Source organism: Silurus meridionalis, chromosome 28, assembly GCF_014805685.1.
Source record: "Silurus meridionalis isolate SWU-2019-XX chromosome 28, ASM1480568v1, whole genome shotgun sequence".
Taxonomy (NCBI): domain Eukaryota; kingdom Metazoa; phylum Chordata; class Actinopteri; order Siluriformes; family Siluridae; genus Silurus; species Silurus meridionalis.
This window is the reverse complement of record NC_060911.1, coordinates 3,977,501-3,997,069: the sequence shown is the minus strand read 5'-3', so window position 1 is coordinate 3,997,069 and position 19,569 is coordinate 3,977,501. Positions and strand designations below refer to the sequence as shown.

The window sequence follows — 19,569 nt, the reverse complement described above, 5'->3', positions numbered from 1 at the left end:
GGATCGATAGCCTTTTCCGAGGGCACACAAGAAATAAGCTAATTTCAAGCAAATGACTTCGTTTTATTCACAATAAAATGAGGGTATGTGCTCATTATGTGGGGAAATAAACGATTCATTTGTATTCATTCACTTGTGTCTCTCCCTTCCTAAAGCTTACCAGACATTAAAATGGAAAATGTCTATGGAGTTACTGAATCATGAACGTACATTCGGTCATTCCATTTCACTTCATTTTCTTGCGTTTTCGGCTCTCCATCCGCCGTTCGTAGCGTACAAGTGGAAGCTCCAGTGAAGCCATTCTGTGGTCATCCTGTAGTCCTGACTCCTCCAAATTGTGGATGGACTGGCGGGAAAGTTTAAGCCCCATGGCTTTTGCCACCTCCAGCATCCTAAAAAACAAACAATAGTGCAGTTAGATTTTGGAACTGGAGACTTTTTAAAAAAAAACACAAAAAATAATTTTCTTTTAGATCTCTGCACCATATTAGTAAAAAACATTCATGTGGAGCACATACACAAGTCAGTAAGTTGTAAATCGAAAAAAGGGGAACACAATTCAGCAAGTGCAATAATATAAACCAGTAATTTGCCTCACAGTTGCAGAAAAATATTAATACATTAAATCGATTAGAATTAATGGTCATTGTGCATCACATTAAACAGCAGAGAGAAAAGAGAAGTCTTTGCTTAGGCTGACTTGGTTTCGCTGATAGCAAGGTCTCTGTGCAGGAGCGTCAGGTCTACTTGCTGGTCTCCAATATGAAGCAGTAAAGCCAGACAGTGGGACGCGATCTTAATGACTGTAGAAGCAGTCACCGTGCTGTTCACTCTGGGGGGGAAAGATTCAGAAAAACATTGTCATGTGTGCATTTAGATGAAATCTATATAGTATTAAGATGAATTATAAAATATTTATTTAAACAGATGTTCATAAACACAATATATTACTCTGTAAATGACAATATATTGTAAAACTACATTAATATTTACTTATAGAAGTTACAGTATATGGTCACCTGACCATAATATTCATTTGTGCTTTTTGAAACATCCCATTCCACATTTAGTTTCCATTTCCTGTTAATAATAACCTCAACTCTTCTGAGATGATGTTCCACTACATTTTGGAGTGTGGAGGCCACTGTGTTCATTGAGACCTTCAATGCTCTGTACCCTTCCCCATATCTGTGCCTCGATTCGATCATCTCTCGGAGGTCTACAGACAATTCCTTTGACTTCATAGCTTGGTTTGTGTTCTGACATACACTGTTAACTAAGGGATCTTATATAGATATATTTTGTATATCTTTTATTTTGTTTTAGGTTCTCAGAACCGTTATGGGTTATAACACTCTTATAGTGGAATGCCTGCTGTAGAATCCTGCATATTCCTTTTGAAGGTTCTCACAGATGGACTAATAATCCATTTCAGTATAGAAAGGTTTTTGCTTAACAAGCACTTATTATATAGTCATAATATTATTAATATACATGTTGATAAACCCATGTGACAAAATGACAAAATGACCCGTGATTAAGGACACACCATAAAATATCCTAATCACAAAATGGAGAAAATTAAACATGGAATTTTTTGGTGTTGGCTTTTGAATTCTTGCTACAAATAATTTTAGTATAAATAATAAATGCTTAAGAATGGCACTTGAGCAGTCTTTTGAGATTAAACTGATACACTGAGATACTGCTTTTCTTCTTCTTGTAACAAACATCAATCCTTCAAACTTGTACAAACCTTCCTTTATCAAAACTCTCCACTGTGAAGTGCTTCTGGACTTTCCTGAAGACAACTGATGGACATTCACTCTCACCAACTTCCAGAAACAAAAAACAAACATATTATAAAAAGGCTATTTGTATAACAAGGCTGCTTATAATCAATCACGTGTATTGTTTCATTCAACAGGTTAGTGCTTTTTCTTCTCTGAGACTCAGAGAAAACAGTGCATCTTGTATCATGAAAAAAAAATAGACCAAGATTGCACAATAGTGAATTTTTGACTGACACTGTTAGGTGTGTGTATAAGATTTCCAGCCAATACTTACACTTTTTCTGCAGTTTTTTTATCTGTGCAAGTCTGATGAGGTAAGACAGGTACCAGGCACAGCGTGCTTCTCGGTCTCGATCTTCACCCTCTTTGGGAAGACTTTTCAGAATCTTCTTTACTGTCTCAGGTCTACAACGCCGAAGAACAATGTTAGCGAGGGTGCTGCAACAAAGCTATGAGCTTTATTGTTATTATTTGATGCACTCTGTGGCATAATCACAACCCAATATATTAACAAAATCTTCATGAGTCTTGTCTTACAAGGAGCCACTTTTGGTCAGCTTGTCTTCAGAGATAAGTCCCAACATTTTCTCACCAAGCTGCTTGAGCGAGTCAAACTCGGCTAGAGACAGCACTGAGAGGAAGTTGAGGAAAACGTTAAGCCTGACTTAAAAACCATTACACATCCATATACGAGAAAAACACAATGTCATTCAAATGTAACAGTTGTCCAATATGTTGTCCTGTAGGGTTCTTCTGATTAAAAGCTTTAAGAACCTCAGGTACTGCATATCACAGTAGACTGCTGACAACTTGAGCTGGACTTTAGTCACTTGTCTTTTTTCTTTCTTTAACTTGAGAAGGATACGGTCATTAAAGGGGTAAACATCCTCACGGTTTACTGCGTCCCTGTTACAGGGCGGGAGGAAGAAATTGGATTCAGTCAGGGTCTGTGAATCTGCCACATCCTGCTGCAATGCTGAGAGAGAGAGAGAGAGAGAGAGAGAGAGAGAGATTTCTTTATACTTATACACAAAAGCAAGTTGTCAACGTTTGCACTGTTTTTACCAAAAGAAACTAAAATACTATAATTTATCTCCATTTATAACAACATTTAATGTTGTAAAAACATCAACAATTTTCCAGTTGTCTCTTATATCATAATAGAAGCTGTTCAGACTCTCGCATAGAAGAAAGACTGACTTTGCAGCTTCATCTCTGACTGGCACTGGAGACTCCTTCCAAAGCTGCTGGAAAGCTGCACATTGATCACATTTAACAATTTGCTAAAATGAAACATGCCTGTGCTACCACACAAATTAGCAATCTTGTGTCTGGTAAAAACATTTCTTCCCCCCTCCCAAAAAAAAATTTTAATTATGGAGTCACATGTTTTACCTTCCAGTCCTTTCTGGTCTATGATGTTGCTGGCAGCTCGAGCCACAGCTTTCTGCAGCGTGTCGTTCCCGACCTCGTTCAGGCGCCTGGAGCTCAGAGCGCGCTTCTGCTTTGTCGTGCCGAACGCCTCGATGAGAGCGTCCAACTGCAAACACACAGGATTCTCAAGTCCAGGCACTTTTCCGTCAATTCATACATTTAAGAGCACCCTTACACACCCTTTAGACAAAATTGGTAAAAGTGGGCTAAACATTCTCAAAAATAAAAAATAAACTACAAATCGTGACCACCTCAAACATCTAAATCCCATGAACCGCTTTGTGACTGTATCTAATTCATCCTGGCACATCTGCTACATCTGTCCTACACTGCCTTTTGAAGACAGAGGCTCTAACTGTCTCTTCGTTTCATTAGAAATGGGATTGCTGTTTTTGTTGCTCGATTCTCAAATCTCAAATTAATACGTATCGTGCGTAAATTCATACAAATCCATTCAAGAAGATTCTGTCAAGATTACAGCTGAAACCTGGATATGACCAGGGTAAAAAAAAAAAAAAGTCTGCACACTGCCTTACCTTCTCTCTGTAGGTCTTGCTCTCATTGTCATCAGTATTTGCTGATGTTTCTCCTAAGATGCTCAGACAGAATACACATTTTATTTTGCATTTTTTAACAACCCCATTTCACAACAAATATCGAGCCTATTCTACTGTGCAGCTTGTAGAGGGAATCTGATCTTACGCTCAAATTCTATAGAAAATAGAAAGAAAAATGTGTGCTACCGTCCTTAACAGAAATAATTAATGACAGAAGTTTCCCCAATTGAATGGAAAACTGCAAAAGCCCCCAGACCCCCTAAGAGCTTGGTGGTGCTGGAATTTAAACCCAAAACCTTCCAAAGTCCACCATCTTACCCACAGAGCTCCTTGCTTAACATGTATGTGTTTCTGTATGTGTGTGCAGGTGTGTGTGTGTGGATACCTGGTATGACTGGCTGCAGGTTGAAAAGCTGAGCCCTTTGCACCTTCATCTTCATGGTGGTTTTGTTCAAAACTCCCACAAAATAACTGAAAGTTCAGAGGAGCTTTGAGGAACATTGTGTCAAAACGTCTCAAATCACAGTACAATAAAAACAATCCAGTACATAACAGTATACAAAAAAAAGAAGCAACACAAGGTCATAATTCACCTCAGGAGATCTTCACTCATTGTTTATCTGAGACGATAAAGTTTCCAAAGAGACATGTCTGATCACATTGCACACTTAATTTGTTCGCTTTGTTTTTGATGTCCAGACTTGGTGATATAATCTAAACAGTACACGGGTATAGTTCAGACTGTACCCTGCTGCAACAACTTAAAACCAACATGTGTTTTGGCACATAATGATAAAGTCTTTAGACAAAGAATCTCTTGGAATGTCTATTTTTCCCAACAACCAGTCACACAAACATTAAATATATTTCATGACAAAACATAAAACCATAAACCCAAGCGGACTCTAAATGATCATCTCTGGATTGTCGCTATATGATAGCATGTTTTCAATAATAGTGAAAAATGACCATGTTGCATTTTTTTTCTCTATTTCTCCAATGCATGCTCTAAAATGTAAAAGAAACTCAGTGCCCCTCTCATAGAATAAACCCAAACGTACTTGCACATGTTGTTGCATTGTAACGAGCCCGAGCCGAAGTTACTCCCGACATAGGACAACCGATCTGATTCCGCAACCTGGAACACACACAAACTTGTCAACTCGTCAATGTCAATTTTCACTTAAATACAGCCTTAATATTTGATAAGAGGCATCATTACCACCATGCGCCTGTGTTTCTTTCTCGGATTGACATCGTCAGAGTGCTTGAAAAGCTGGAAGTTCAGCTGATCGATGTTTTTCACCTGGCCGTTGGAAAATTTCACTGCAGAAATGACGAATAGATGGAGAATAGATGAGAATTTGTGATTTTTATACACAGAAAATAACCTGCAAATTTCATTCAATTTTTCAATGGCATTCTAGATTATTTCACATTTGCACGATTTTTACATCTGGTTTCCTATGCTGCCCAAAATTACTTCTTGGCTTTCCTGTTTTCCTCTCAATCGGGCCAAATGTGCTGTCCCTCTAATAAACTCATCATCGTCACTCCCAACGAAAACCTCAACATCTTCAGCTCTGCTACCTCCAGCTCCACCTCCTGTCTTTTACTCAATGCCACTGTCTCTAACTACACAACATCTCAGGTCTCACCACAGTCCTATAAACTTTCCCTTTTACTCTCACAGATACTCTTCCATCACAAATCACTCCTGCTATCACTCTTCTCCACCCACTCCACCCTGCCTGCACTCTTTTCTTCACTTCTCTAACACACTCTCCATCACTTTGCACTGTTTATCCCAGGTAATTAAACTCATACTCATATATATATATATATATATATAAACCAGTCTAATCTACTTCATATACAGTGTACTGACTGCTCTGTATAGTGTGCTGTTCCCAGCAACCCACGTGGGTATCTAAAAGTAATGGCCCCCTTAACTTAATCATTCTTTTCCACATTTACATCCAAACACAAAACCTCTGAGCAGTCAGATATTATCCCCTGACTTGTGTGGTGACATTTTACCAATAACGGCTCGTTCTTCTTCCGATTCTTTACACGGTTTCCACGTACAGAACGCCGCCATTGCTACTGTTACTGAAGTATTCTTGTTTGTTGGTTTTTTTTTTCCCCACATCCACGGCGCTGCTGCTGCTCCACAGCGCCGCCACGTGGTGACCGCCAGGATACGCGTTCGGTAGCATTAAAGAGCGGTCAGTTTTCACGTGATTTCTACGTCCACCCTTCCATATTCATCATATATAATATAATAAACACGCCCAGTATGTTTCATCTGGAGAGATCGGAATATTTTATTTGAAATTGAGAGGAAGACTTTAATCTTGACGTGTCATAATCCGGAAATGATTTTTTTGAACTGTATGAAATTGATTGTAAATATCGGGGATGTGGAGAGGAGATCTGTGTGCTTTATCACGTGGGGTTGGATTTGTATGTTTCTAGTGAGCAAACAGCATGGACTCAAAACAACTCCTGGCAAAAACGGTGGGTATAAATATATAATTTTATTGTTTGTTTCATTTAATTAAATTTTTTTATATCTCAATGTAAATACTTCCGCGTTGCACCGCCACGTGACAGTCGAGTTTGTTGTTGTCGACCTTTAGCTGATTATTTTTGTATTTATTGGGTTTTTTTATGGTTCCTTTTGCATTTTTGACACAATTTTATATGTGGAAAGATGTGTTTTTATGGTCATTTTGTCGCTATTTAATATTCACTGTTGTCATATTTATTTACAATATAGCTGTAGGATTATATTCTTTCCTGCTAAAAAACATAACGAGTGTTTAATTTGCGTAGAACAATAATTAATAAATCAATGGTTAAATATAAATTAATATATATTTTTTAATCCAAAGTGTTACTTAAAAAAAAATAATTTAACGATTCGATTGTTTTGATCTCCTAGTTAGAGAATCAAATGTCCTGAACCGATTCTTTCATTGCATCGCTTAAAATGCTGTCCAGAACCCTCTCAATTATTTTTTTTTGTTTGTTTTTTTTTTTTGTTTCGAAACTCGCTTCGTTTTAAGTTTTTTATAGTCTCTTTTTTCTGACAATATTCCCGACTTTGCATTGTTTTGGGATTCGATTCATTTGAACGGCGTATCGACTCGCACTTTGCATCTTTGTAGATTCGCCCATAATTGAGAGTCTTCTCAAGCTCGTTTCTGCATGAAAAGAGATGTCAGTGTCATGGTGCTTTAATACACATTAATTTGATACTTTTGCTCTTGGTGGACTTTAAAGATATATTCTTTCTATAGTACAAAATTGTGACTGATCTTTTTATTCAGCCTGTAATGTAAAATCACAATACCTTGTGTGTGCCCAGAGTAACAGAAGCACAGATATCACCCAAAGCATCGAAGATGACCCTTTAATCGATGGCCCCCTCATATACCAGAATGCTTTGGAGTCAGTCATCAAGCAAGAATTTCAAAAACTCCCCACAACATGGGGAGCTGTGTCCCTGAATGTGCTGCATGTGAGTATAAACATCAGTGTGAACTATAAAGTATGAAAAAATACACTTAGCAAGTGAGAAGTGATCTTTCGTGGTGTGAATGTGTTGATCTTTACGCAGGTTAAGTTATAAGTAAAAAAACAGAAAGCAGCCATATTTGAAGGAATCGCGTTGACAAAAGGAAGCCGAGTTCGCACTTTGATTCAGCTCATCCACGTTAGTGTGGGGCTCATCACCTTAGGTGAAAGTCCATCACAGCCTCAGCATTCTTTCTTCACTTCATTGATCACTGTTAAAGCTAATAACGGTGTGGAAATTCTGTCCGATTTATTCAGTCAGTTGAGTTCTGTTGACAAACAAAAGTGTTTTTTAATGCCATTTTAAAATTCACCAATGTCTACAAGTTGCTCTCTTTTGACCACAAGACTGTTCAGGTACATCCCTAACAATTATGCAGGATTATTTTTAGTAAAAAACCCCACACAGAGTACAATGGTTGGTGTAAGCGCTAGAACTCTTGTGCCTCTAACAAACAAAATGCTGAAACTGTGATTAACGTGACTTAAATAATAAAAATAATATGCGTGTTATTATTGTGTTTTGTTTTACCTGACCCCTAGGTGGTGTATGTGAGCACGTGCCTTGCCCTGGCTTCGGTGTGCTGGTTAACTGACACTCACTCTGCCGAGTGCATGGCAGCGTTGAACGGGGTGGACTCGAGAACCCTGATGCTGCTTTTGAAGGTGGTCCTGTGGCTACTGGTCTTTCTTTTTGAGAGATGTGTGCAGTATCACCACAATGCCGTGAGGCAGAGAGGATACCTGAAATTTTACAGAAAAACCACAAAGCTCAAGCACCTGCCATTACTCATACATTCTGCAGGTATACACACACACAAACACGCACACACACACACACACACCTTTCCCTTTGTGCTAGATAAAAAAGGCACATTGTTTACAAATGTCTTTTTTGATGTTTGCTTGTTCTCACAGTGTCCATGTGTCATATTTTTTTTTCCTACTAAAAACACCCAAGTGGTGGACTAGTGACTATTAGATGTAAATAAACATCCATACAGTGTTCTGTGATGAACTGGCATCTCATCCTGCATCACTCCCAGAGTTCCCAGAATAGTCTCCAGATCCTGTTTTCGGATAATGTGTTGTTGGAGATTGATAAATAAGCATTCACATTTGTAATGTGTGTTTTTTCTCTCCTGAATATGTACTCATAATTAAGTTAAACAAAAGCTTAAGAAAAACCTGTGTTTCTATATTATCAGCTGGTTTATTTAAAAGCAAAGAGAATTAATGTATAAATTGTCGTTTTTGGAAATGCAATTCCCCACGTATGCAGCAGAGGGCAAAATATCTTTGTTAATAATAGATTCTTCCATTCAGGCATTTTGTTTTGACAATTTATTCAGTATATCTTTACATTACATAAGATTTTAGGCATTCGGCAGATGCCCTTATTCAGAACAACTTATAATTATATCACCTCAGCAATTGAGGGTAAAGGGCCTTGTTCAGGGGCCCAGCAGTGGTAGTAGTGGGATTCAAACTCACAACCATCCTATAACAAGCCTAATATCTTAACCACTGAGCTACCACTTCCCCAATACTAAACACATACTAATTAGTAATGCTAATGTGTTTGATATCGATAGCGAAGCAATTCGTGGTCCACTCATATTTATGTTCTTGTCGCCATAGCAATAGTGTCGTTAGAAGCTATAGGTATTCTATAAGACCAATAGGTTAAGTGTAAACATCCACTGTTCTTCCTCTACAGGTAATGCTGCGGTGCTGATAGTACTCGCCCAGTCCTCTCTGCTGGAAAACAAAATGAAAAACCTCTCGGTGTGTCTGCTGCTCATCATCATCTGCATCGAGCTACTTGCATCCTTTATATGCCTTCTGGTGTATACAGGTACTTTTCAGCGTTCACACTCTGCCCAGAAATTCAATCGACTGCTAAACCTTGGTATAAGACTAAGAAAAGTAATAACGTTTTTCTTTGCATATACACTATAAAACTCTCTCACACACACACACACACACACACACACACACACACACACACACACATCCCCCTGCTCCAAATGCCTCGCATTACAATACCTCAGCTACTGTCTTTATTCCCTTCAGGATCACACACAAGGCTGTATTACAATCAGCAAGGCTCTCTCTCTCTCTCTCTCTCTCTCTCTCTCTCTCTCTCTCTCTCTCTCTCTCTCTCTCTCTCTCTCTCTCGCTCTCTCTCTCGCTCTCTCTCTCTCTCTCTCTGTCTCGCGCTCTCTCATATACTTTTTTTTTTAGACTTTCCTTTTAATTTCTCTTCATTTTTTCCTTTTTCTTCGCTTTTTGTGTGACATCTTGAGTGAGGTATGTAAGAGAGGGCAAAAAATGTTCGAATGAAAGGATTTTATTTATTTTTTGCCCAAGGCTACATGAAGCGACCCCACCCTAATAAATCATAGCATTGTCTTTAGTATTGACACTCTCCCACGCACACACTTTCATATCAGCACTTGGATTCCTTGGATGATTAGTGAACTGGAGATCGACCATGCGTTAAGACACACCCTGTTAAGTTTAGTGCTGTTTAAATGAACTCCGTTGACAGATTATCCAAGTGTGTGTGTGTGTGTGTGTGTGTGTGTGTGTGTGTGTGTGTGTGTGTGTGTGTGTGTGTTAGCAGATTAAGTTGTTTGTGCTTTTCCTTGCTGGATAGCATAAGTGAAATTGTACTCTGCTTAGTTACATCGAGCAACACGAGAACAATCTCATCGATCAGCCTAAACATTTCGGCACAGCTCCCATGTTTATTGTGCTAATGAACAACCCCTATCCATCCGCCCATCTCTCCGCATCCGTTTATCTCCCGCTATCCATCTCTCTCTGACTCTTCCTTAAGGAAGGTGCTGTTAGGCCAAAGTCATGCTCCGGGCGCTTTGATGTCGCATCTCTCTCTTTTTCTCTTTCTCTCTGCCTCTTCATTTGAACATGAATGCAGCATTCTGCATGGGTCGTATGCCACCTCTACACTTCAAAGCTGCTTTAGGGCCCTTCAAAGGGAGCAAGGAGGGGAGTTGGACTTGTATTGTCTAACCCTAACGCACAGGGAAGATGAAGCCCTATTGTGTTTCGGATCGAACAGGTAGAGAGGTGGCATGAGTTTGCCTTGTATTGTACAGATCCAGTGGAAACGGTGTAAGACTGACACGAGAGAAAACCGGAAACATGAATGAAAGTTTTTTTTTTTTTTTTAAGTTATAGTTACTTCTAGACATTTCTTCACCAGTTTCAGATACTGGATTTATCTGCCAATTGAGATTTCTGTACTGAAACCAGTTTATTAAAACTTACTTCATATGGAAGTCAAAAGAACGTGCAAGCACATTCTCCTGGAATATTTTATATAATTTTAAACCTATTGTCAGCCTTTATAGTTTATAGGTAATCATTAAAGCTGTATTAGAATTTTTGTTATATAGTTTTCTCACTAAACAATATGCAATTCAAAATGAAAATACAAAATATTTGTTATTTCTCACTTAAAACAGTCTCGATGGCATTCCTGTGAGCATAGCTATATAATAGAGCTTGTTCTGGAAAAATCCTTTGAAAATCCTGAAATGATACGTTTATCGTCAAATCACAGACCCCTATCCAATAGATAAATTGAATTGTAACTCGCATTCCAGCTCGGGATCAGGCATCCATTTCCAACATTAAATCCTTACATAAACAGCGTTTCAGGTTCTTTTCACTTCCTTGACGAGTTCATGAAATCCACATGCTGCTGCAGGCACTTTTTATTACGTGTGTGTTAGAAGTTAAACATTGATTTGGAAGTAAAGTGAAAAACTCACTTGTTTATAGAAAGGTGTGTGTGTGTTGTGTGTGTGCACACATGATTGGGGTTATTACGGTCGTGTTTATGTCCCCTACTGAGGGAAGCACAACTCTTTAACGGAGATATGAGGAATGTGACACATCCATGGAGCACTCCATCTGCCAGTGTTGTTTTCCTAAAAAGAACATTCCTTAGCTTTTCTGGATGTGTGGTGACAGAAGTGTCTAATTACCCTTAATAAACCCCTCGGCATTAAACTGACCCAGTTCTGCTCACTGAGAGAGCGAGAGTAAGGGATGGATATATATATATAAAATATGTGTGTGTGTGTGTGTGTGTGTGTGTGTGTGTGTGTGTGAGAGAGAGAGAGAGAGAGAGAGAGAGAGAGAGAGAGAGAGAGAGAGAGAGAAAGAAAGAAAGAAAGAAAGAAAACATCAGGTCTAGTGAAGGTGATATCTGTTCACTGTAGTGGATGGGCCATTGCAGGCCATTTCCTTCAGTTATAGATAGAAGTTTACTGTGTGTGTGTGTGTGTGTGTGTGTGTGTGTGTGTGTGTGAGAGAGAAGGTGCGTGGGGTTGTTTAATTAATGCTGATTAGAGGCTGTGATTTAGACATCTATATATTTTTTTCTATGGGACAGTATGGACTTTGTAGTCCATGTGTCTATAAATATTCCCAATCTATAGATATTCCGCTAATGTAATTCTATTTATTCTCCAATTTTTATTCTAAGTTGAACTGGGAACTGGTCACATTTATAGCCAAATATATCTTGACAACTTATAACATGGAGTTTACGAGTTTTTTTTTTTAGTACTACCGTTAAACAGTCCCTTTTAGCTTCTTCATAGAGAGAAAAGTAAACGTATGCGATGATTGCATTGTTCTGAACTCTATCTGTTGCAGTGCACGTGTTCAGGTATAACAGGGCAAGACTAAGTCCAGATATCACCGAAGACGAGAGATCTCACACCTACTCGGCTACTTACAGCGACGCACACACCGAGATGGGCTTCAGGTAACGAGTGCGAGCGTTGTAACAAACGCAAGGTCTGTCGAGTCGTTAGCTCAGTGCAATAAGGTCCTGAGAATTAAACGGGTGAGATTGAAGGAAAAATCTGCAATAAGTGTGGAAATGTTGGAATGTGGGAACTGTGTAAATTAATATTACTTTTATTATTAAGATATTAAAAGTAGGGACAGGATTATGTTTCCGAAAGCTTCAAGCTAATTTAATGTTTACCGTTGCTTAGTCATGTTAATTTGCACACATAAATCAGATATGAATAGAATGATTCTTATGGCATTTACACCGTCCTGTATTTTAGTTAAATACACAGACATTGCATTTATAAGAGGGAGGGGACAATCATGAGTCAGCAATTCTTTGCTACCTTTCTATAAAGTAAGAGATTTAATTGCGGATTAGTGCACATTTAGCTACAATTGTAATTAAATCTTCCAATTGTACTTGGATTGCGCTGGACTTGTTGAAAAGCTAATGTGCTTTAGATAGAGGGTTAGAATTTTATCTCTCACCCCCATAGCTCTCATTAGCATCTCCATAGGTGGAGGCCAACACACCAACAAACACACACCCGAACACACCCTCTGGTCATGCTGCAGGGTTTGTAAACAGATCATATAAACTCAGTTTCCTTACAGAAATACTGCATTTCCATTACACATATACACACACCTGAGTTAGTGACGGCCTCTAGTCATGCTTTCTCTAGTCATAAAGTTTTTGTATATAATATATTGTTATTCAAGACTAATCTTTTACTGTGTGTCATGTGAAAAAAAAGAGATGGTTCCTGTCTCGAAGAGGTGGTGGAGAAACAAGCGGACCTGATCGAGTATCTGAAGCAACACAACACACTGCTGAGCAAAAGAATCCTGGCGCTCACATCACAACACACCAAAGACTGAAGGAGGGGGATTCCAGTGTTTGACCAGGGCTTTAATGCTTGTGTCTGTTTGTGTGTGTGTTTGCTGCCTGACCGCAGTGGCCGTGCTCGACTAATCACAAGGGTTTCAACGGGTAAAGAGACTCCTCTCCTTAACATTGTTTCCATGCTTCCTCGGTAACGGTTCCTTTTAAATAAAGGATTTCATATGGAATTAATAGGAAGGAAAAAAGACTTTGATCAACCTGCAAGCTGTGAAAGCAACTAAATGATGAATGAAGAAGTTGAAGCTGATTTAGGATGGAATATTATAAGTATCTGTGGAGAATTTTGGTTCTCACATTGGTTCTCAATGTGAACTGCAGTAGGACTGATTTGTGCTTCATGTTTAGTGCAATGTGATTTGTACATGTTTTTTGTTTTATTTGAATTCAAGTTTTTCTTGCATAATAAATTTTTTAAAACAACATGTATTCATCGCAGTTCTTCAAATTTAATGGGTTTTTTTTTATTATTATTTTTTATAAATGTCTAAAAAAAGGCTTTTATGAACTCAGTACCTGCCCCTCATTCACACCTATTTGTACAAACAGTCGTCATTCCTAAAGTTACTTTCAGGCTGCTACATTGTGGTTTCAAATGTATTCTCCTCCTGCATTTTACACTTTTGGGTTACAAACAAAAACAAACTAAATAACACGGATTATATTTTATATCAGGTTTATAGTTGATTTGGTTGGTTCCCTTTTGCTTTTTAAACAGTTTACATTGAGAAAAATGTTCTGAAAAAATTTTCTTTTGAAAAGGAAGTAAATTTTATTTAATAAGAATAATAAAACATTTGAAGTGCATATAACTTACAATATAAACACATTTCGTACATTACATGCTATTTACAATGATGTAGGTATTCAGTGGTTGGCCATTGAGTTATTGTTAAACTTGTCGTGTTCCAGGCAGGAATTATTGACTTAAAAGTTTTAAATGCTGTCTCATCTCACACTCACACACACACACACACACACACACACACACACACACACACACACACACACACACGCACTGTACATAGAGAAACTCCATATCCATAAACATTTCTTGAATCAGCTCACATATATCTCAATGTTGGCATGTGATTCAAAGAGATCCATATATTTGATGTAGTCTAGCTGAGTGTGAAAGCTTCTTTACTGTATAGCTTTGTGTCACTTGCTCTGCTGAATGGTTGTCTTTGCTTGTCTTGAAGTACAACACACGTGATCCAGCGCTCTTTAGACGCTTTGACACAATCCATACACTCATCCTTCATCGCTTTTATGGACAGCTTCAAGTAACCTGTGCCAAAAAAAAAAAAAAAGACATGATTAGTTCAGTACAATTTTAGCTCAGTTAAAGTCATTTTATCTCCATGCTCTTGGCAGTTGTTCTTCACATGTGTTTTGTTAACTCTGGACCGGCCCTGGCTCATTGTGTGGGGGTCAGAGAGGATGGGTGAAAGGTGACGACCCTTCCAAAGTGTCTGAAAACAGTAGGCGGCTCCGTTATGCCTGCGCACAGAGTGTGTGTTCTCACAGATACAGTGTCACTTCTCGCGCACACACGTTTCAACATTAACACCCAGCTGACACACACGTCCCTAAAAGGTACATTAAGTAGTCTTTTTGAATTTAGTTTGTAAGTTGTTTGTTATCGCCCCATTGCTGTTTAAGTAACTTTGTGCAGGAAGTAACACACAGTAGTGTAGTGTTAAACCAGGCATTGGTTTCTGGTGAACAGATACATATATACATTGACATGACTGTGGATTATTGTGTGACACTTTTGCAGATTTACTACATACTGGATTTTTTTTTTATTAGTGTACTGTGATGTCTAAGGCCATATTTCCATATGTACAAGTTCTCCATTTGGAATTTGTCAAGAAACGAGGTCCTTCATTTCCAAGTCTACACTTTTCAGTTCTCCATTTAATATGTGCGTAAAGTTCTTATTAAATACAGTATCTCACAAAAGTAAGTACTTCCCCTCACATTTCAGCAACCATTTTAGTAGATCATCTCAAGGGAAAATACTATAGAAATGAAAATTGGATATATTTAAGAAAAATTAATGTTCAGCTTGTATAGCAGTATAGATTTACTGTCCTCTGAAAATAACTCAAAATACAGTAATTATTGTCAAAATAGCTGGCAATAAAAGTGAGTACACCCTAAGTGAACATGTCAAAACTGTGTCTAAAGCCCCAATATTTCGTGTGTGCGCCATTTTTATGAAGCACTTTCTTAATCCTCCTGGGCATGGATTCACCAGAGCTGCACAGGTTGTTGCTGTGATCCTCTTCCCCACCTCCATAATGACATCACAAAGCTGCTGGATGTTAGACAAATGGCACTTCTCCGCCTTCTGCTTGAGGATCCCCACAGGTGCTCAATAGGGTTCATGTCTGGAGACAGATTTGGCCCCTCCATTACCTTCACCTTCAGTTCCTCTGCAAGGCAGTTGTCATATTGGTGGTGTGTTTGGGGTCTTTATTATTTTGGAAAACTGCCATTTGGCTGGAGGACATTGTGTTAAGCATGATGTCCTCTTCTCTGAGTGGAACTCCTCAGAGGGCACTTCCACAGAGTGAAACCCATCTTTAGAAACCTTTGTATGACCATGACCACTGTACTGTAACTGAGTTTCATGGTGTTACCGATCTTATAGCCTCTGCCATCTTCGTGGAGAGCAACAATTCTAATTCTCAAATCCTCAAAGAGTTCTTTGAAATGAGGTGCCATGTTGAACATCCAGTGGTCAGTATGAGAGAATTGTACTCAAAGCACCAAATTGCAACTGCTCGAATACAAGATAAACAATATCGTATAGTCCAGCTGTTATCACTTAGGGTGTACTCACTTTTATTGACAGTTGTTTAGACAATAATAATGGCTGTATGTTGAGTTATTTTTAGAGGACAGTAAATCTGTACTTATATACAAGCTGCACATTGACTACTCTAAAATATATCCAGGTTTCATATATAAAGTATTGTCCCTTGAGAAGATATACTTAAATGGTTGCTCAAATGTGAGGGGTGTACTCTCTTTTGTGGGATATTGTTTCATCTCTGACATTTTTAAATAATTCCTAAAACACTAAAACTTATGCACTATGGGTAAATCTCTTAAATCTGAATTTAGACTAATCTATAAACCTCTCTTCTCCAAGACAGTGAGACTTAAACCCTATGGATCAGATTAAATCTTGCACAAAGCATGTTCTGAGGTAGAGATGACCAAACCAGGGCACTCATGGGCCAAAGAGGGACCTTAGTAACCTTTAATTTGGCCATGCTATATATGAGAAGAGTGCGGAAAAAAGGGGAAAAATGCCATTTGGAAAAAATATTGGAAAAAGCTATTTAAAAAATAAGGACCATGTCTCTCAATAGAAGTCACTGAATAGCTGAATTAGGCAATGAACTCTATTGTAGAATTAATTAGCTTCTCTTTGCATCATAAGTTTCACTGAACTAGAACTTTTAAAATAAAACTGCTTTAGTTAAGCAGATTGAGTCACGTTTCCTATTTTTTATAGTGAATCATAAATGAAAGGAACCATAGCAATTTAATACAATATAACGATATAACTTAATATTATGTTTGGTATAATGCAACATTTAAGTCAAGCTAGAGTAATAAGCATCCTTATACACATGGTGTCATTGTGGTAAAATCTGTTTGGCTGATTTAGTGAATGCCACCCATGTTTTACTGTGTGTGGCAATATATGTGGGTAGGGCAATTCCTGTGTGTGTGTGTCTGTTTCTATATCTGTGGTGTATTTAAGTTAACCAACTATTTTGTGATCTTTGCGAGTGTGTGCTTTGTTTACTTCCCCCAGTCTAAGAGAAAGTCTTAAACCTCAAGGGATGCCACAATTACACTGTAATTTAGTTCAGGACTGTTTACACACTGTGTGTGTGAATGAGTAAAAAAGACAGACAGGGGGCTTACTAAACATTTCCTATGTCTAGCTTAATTATAGTTTTGTTAATTAATCTGGTTTGTCCTCCTTAGAACACACACACACACACACACACACACACACACACACACACACACACACACACACACACAATGTAGTGAATGTAGCATAGTAAGTGAGTAGGATTTGGTGGGTTCCTGTGGACTGTGCTCCAGGTATTTAAAGCATGTGGCAAATATTTGTTAGTAGTTTTTTAAAGTAGAAGAATGCCAACTATCCATACCTATCTACTCTATTTGAGGGTAGTCTAGACTGGAGGTTCAACCCTACAATTCATTGAGTATATCAGATAAAAGGAGGGAAATAATGTGGCCATAATGTGTGGAAAGTGTGTGTGAACTTACTTCAGGGAAAAGGTACTCTGGAGTGTAATGGCAGGCAGCGCTTGTGTGGACAGTGGTGTCTCCTGTATTTTCGCCGCAGATTCAGAAAATCTAAAACACAAATAAGAAAGCAGGTTAACTATGTGATTGGGGTAAACAGGTTCAGACTGTGGTTTGGATTTATATGTACCATGAAACATTTTTTACATTGAGATACCATGTCTACATATTCAGGTGTAAGATTTAGAAAAAGTTAGTTACACTGTAAGAATTCATGCAAACGTAAAAAAAAAGAGAAAAGCTGGAGTTAGGGGAATGTGGGACCACCGGGGCGTTACCTGCAAACACAACGACTTCACACGGGTTGCAGTCTATTGGACCAATATATCAATCAAGCGTCGATTTGTTAACAAGCAAAGGTAGCCTACGTGAGGCCATATAGCTCCACCTTCACCCCCCTCCTTTCCATTCTTTTATTTCTTTCTCGTTCCCCTCTGTGGTGGCCGTATGCTAATATCCCTCACTCATTGTGTTCAACTGCATGATTAACAATAGGGCACCGGAGCTTGAGCGCCCGCGGGCACGAGCTTAATTGCGCGTAGCCGCCGCTGGGCATTGGAATTTATGGGTTACATTGAATTAATCCCTATATGCATGCTTACACCCCTGAGCAGCTAAAAAACATCCAGAATGTCGCTTAACACTGTGGGAAAAATTCTCCAAAAAAATTCTCCATTTTTTGATTAAAGAAAGAGTCGTGTCCCTCCCTTTAGGTCTTCTCCGGATTCCTCTTGGAGTCCGGAGGCGCTAAAAGGCACTTAGGAAGGCAGTAAAAGTCAGTGACCCCAACGCAAAGTCACTGAACCCTGGCTCTGGCTGCGTTCCAAACCCTTTACTACTGCACCAATTAGGGCGCATGAATACTGTATCACTTATAGTATTTATAAATAGACAGGCTACTATTCCTATTCTGGCACACCAATAGGAGACGGAGAAATGTAGCAAACGTGAACTGAAGCGTTGCGTAATATTGTGTCTGTGTGCGCACGTGTGCGTGTGTGTGCGTGTGTGTATGTGTAATCCATAGCGTCTCTCCCCTGAGACCTATTAATGGACGGTTACTGGGAATGCGCAATGGCTTGGCTATGCGTAAATCACAATTAAGCGATTTTTTTTCACTGCAATCTGATTATCAAAATTGACACAGTTGTTGCCCGACTTCTCAATTCGTTCACATCATTTAGACTTTCAGTCACGTGCATGGCAGAAGGTCGGATGCGCTCCTAGAGTCGAATGGTGTTCAATTGCACCCAAGTTTAAGAGCTGATTTACTGCTTTGTGTAGATGTATAAATCCTGAACCTTAGCTATCTGATCTATCGTATATCTTTTTCAACAAATATTTGCAGTGAATGCATTAAAGATAAGAAGTGACCCCTGTTCCATTCGCACTCGGGCGCAGGTTCATTTTTACGCACGCAGCATCACCGTCCGCACCCACAAACAAGCGTGAAAACTATTTCATGCAGGACTGTAATGCATGCTTTTTTTTGCTTGGTTTTGCAAGGATGAGTTCCATACCTGGTTTCTGTGCGCTGAGCAGCGTCAGCACCGTGAGAAGGAGCAACAGGACGAGGAGCGGATGGAAGAACCTCATATTGGTGAGACGACTTCTGCCAAATAACGGTCCGCTCTGATTCTTCTCCTCAATCACCACTTCTAGATCTTGCTGATGAAGCCACTGAGGAAATCCAGTTACTGTCTTGCAAGGATGTCCGTTCTATTTCTCTGTCTTTCTGTCTCTCTGTTTTTCTTTCTTTCTCTTCTCTCTCTGTCTATGGAGGGAATGGATGACCTGTAGGTGTTCAGTTTGAACAATGTGAACTATCCCCCTTCTTTTTAAACAGACAAGACAAAGGGGGGTTGGGGGGAGTAAGGGGTGGAGAAAGGAGTGCAGAATAAGGGGAGGGTATAGAATTCACCCTAAGACTGGGTGGGGACAAAAAAGACAGCCCTCACTCACTCACTCACACACACACTCACACACACTTTGCATTGCACATATTGACCCCACATGTAGAGGGTAATAGAGCTGACAGGAAGGCACCCTCCCCCACTTAGAAAGTAAGAGTTGGGGGGTTTGGGAGATTCTG

The 19,569-nt window shown here is 39.0% G+C and overlaps 3 protein-coding genes across 3 annotated transcripts in view; 1 reads left to right on the top strand and 2 right to left on the bottom strand.

Annotated features, from left to right (window-relative positions):
* Window positions 1–42: 42 nt before the first annotated feature.
* On the bottom strand, window positions 43–5,976 carry polr1e (RNA polymerase I subunit E). The gene is made up of 12 exons (XM_046842685.1): window positions 5,825–5,976; window positions 5,007–5,110; window positions 4,846–4,922; window positions 4,170–4,255; window positions 3,764–3,816; window positions 3,189–3,333; window positions 2,659–2,769; window positions 2,331–2,424; window positions 2,068–2,198; window positions 1,757–1,835; window positions 701–832; window positions 43–392 (listed from the first exon to the last, which is right to left on the bottom strand). The coding sequence occupies exons 1-12, from the start codon at window positions 5,934–5,936 to the stop codon at window positions 227–229; spliced, it is 1,290 nt and encodes a 429-aa protein (XP_046698641.1). The 5' UTR covers window positions 5,937–5,976; the 3' UTR covers window positions 43–226.
* Window positions 5,977–6,088: 112 nt separating this feature from the next.
* Window positions 6,089–13,536, top strand: tmem192 (transmembrane protein 192). The gene is made up of 6 exons (XM_046842688.1): window positions 6,089–6,304; window positions 7,158–7,310; window positions 7,910–8,171; window positions 9,087–9,224; window positions 12,062–12,173; window positions 12,964–13,536. The coding sequence occupies exons 1-6, from the start codon at window positions 6,275–6,277 to the stop codon at window positions 13,085–13,087; spliced, it is 819 nt and encodes a 272-aa protein (XP_046698644.1). The 5' UTR covers window positions 6,089–6,274; the 3' UTR covers window positions 13,088–13,536.
* A 333-nt stretch (window positions 13,537–13,869) lies between these two features.
* The window catches only part of apela (apelin receptor early endogenous ligand), a 6,059-nt gene continuing 359 nt past the window's right edge, over window positions 13,870–19,569 (bottom strand). The window contains exons 1-3 of the mRNA XM_046842690.1: window positions 18,998–19,569; window positions 17,439–17,528; window positions 13,870–14,400 (exon numbers count right to left, since the gene is read on the bottom strand). The exon at window positions 18,998–19,569 is cut by the window's right edge and continues 359 nt beyond it. Coding sequence (XP_046698646.1) covers window positions 17,440–17,528; window positions 18,998–19,073 — 165 coding nt within the window. The 5' untranslated portion in view covers window positions 19,074–19,569 and the 3' untranslated portion in view covers window positions 13,870–14,400; window position 17,439. The remainder of the gene's footprint in view (window positions 14,401–17,438; window positions 17,529–18,997) is intronic.

Bases quoted from the DNA above. Each gene is read 5' to 3' on its own strand.
- polr1e (XM_046842685.1), bottom strand. From the start codon at position 5,936: ATGTGGGGAAAAAAAAAACCAACAAACAAGAATACTTCAGTAACAGTA. The intron at 1,836-2,067 runs GTAAGTATTGGC...TGTTTCTGGAAG, and splicing joins AAAAAAACTGCAGAAAAAGT to TTGGTGAGAGTGAATGTCCA. The intron at 833-1,756 runs GTTTGTACAAGT...TTTCCCCCCCAG, and splicing joins GAGAGTTTTGATAAAGGAAG to AGTGAACAGCACGGTGACTG.
- tmem192 (XM_046842688.1), top strand. From the start codon at position 6,275: ATGGACTCAAAACAACTCCTGGCAAAAACG. The intron at 6,305-7,157 runs GTGGGTATAAAT...GTGTGTGCCCAG, and splicing joins AACAACTCCTGGCAAAAACG to AGTAACAGAAGCACAGATAT. The intron at 9,225-12,061 runs GTACTTTTCAGC...TATCTGTTGCAG, and splicing joins ATGCCTTCTGGTGTATACAG to TGCACGTGTTCAGGTATAAC.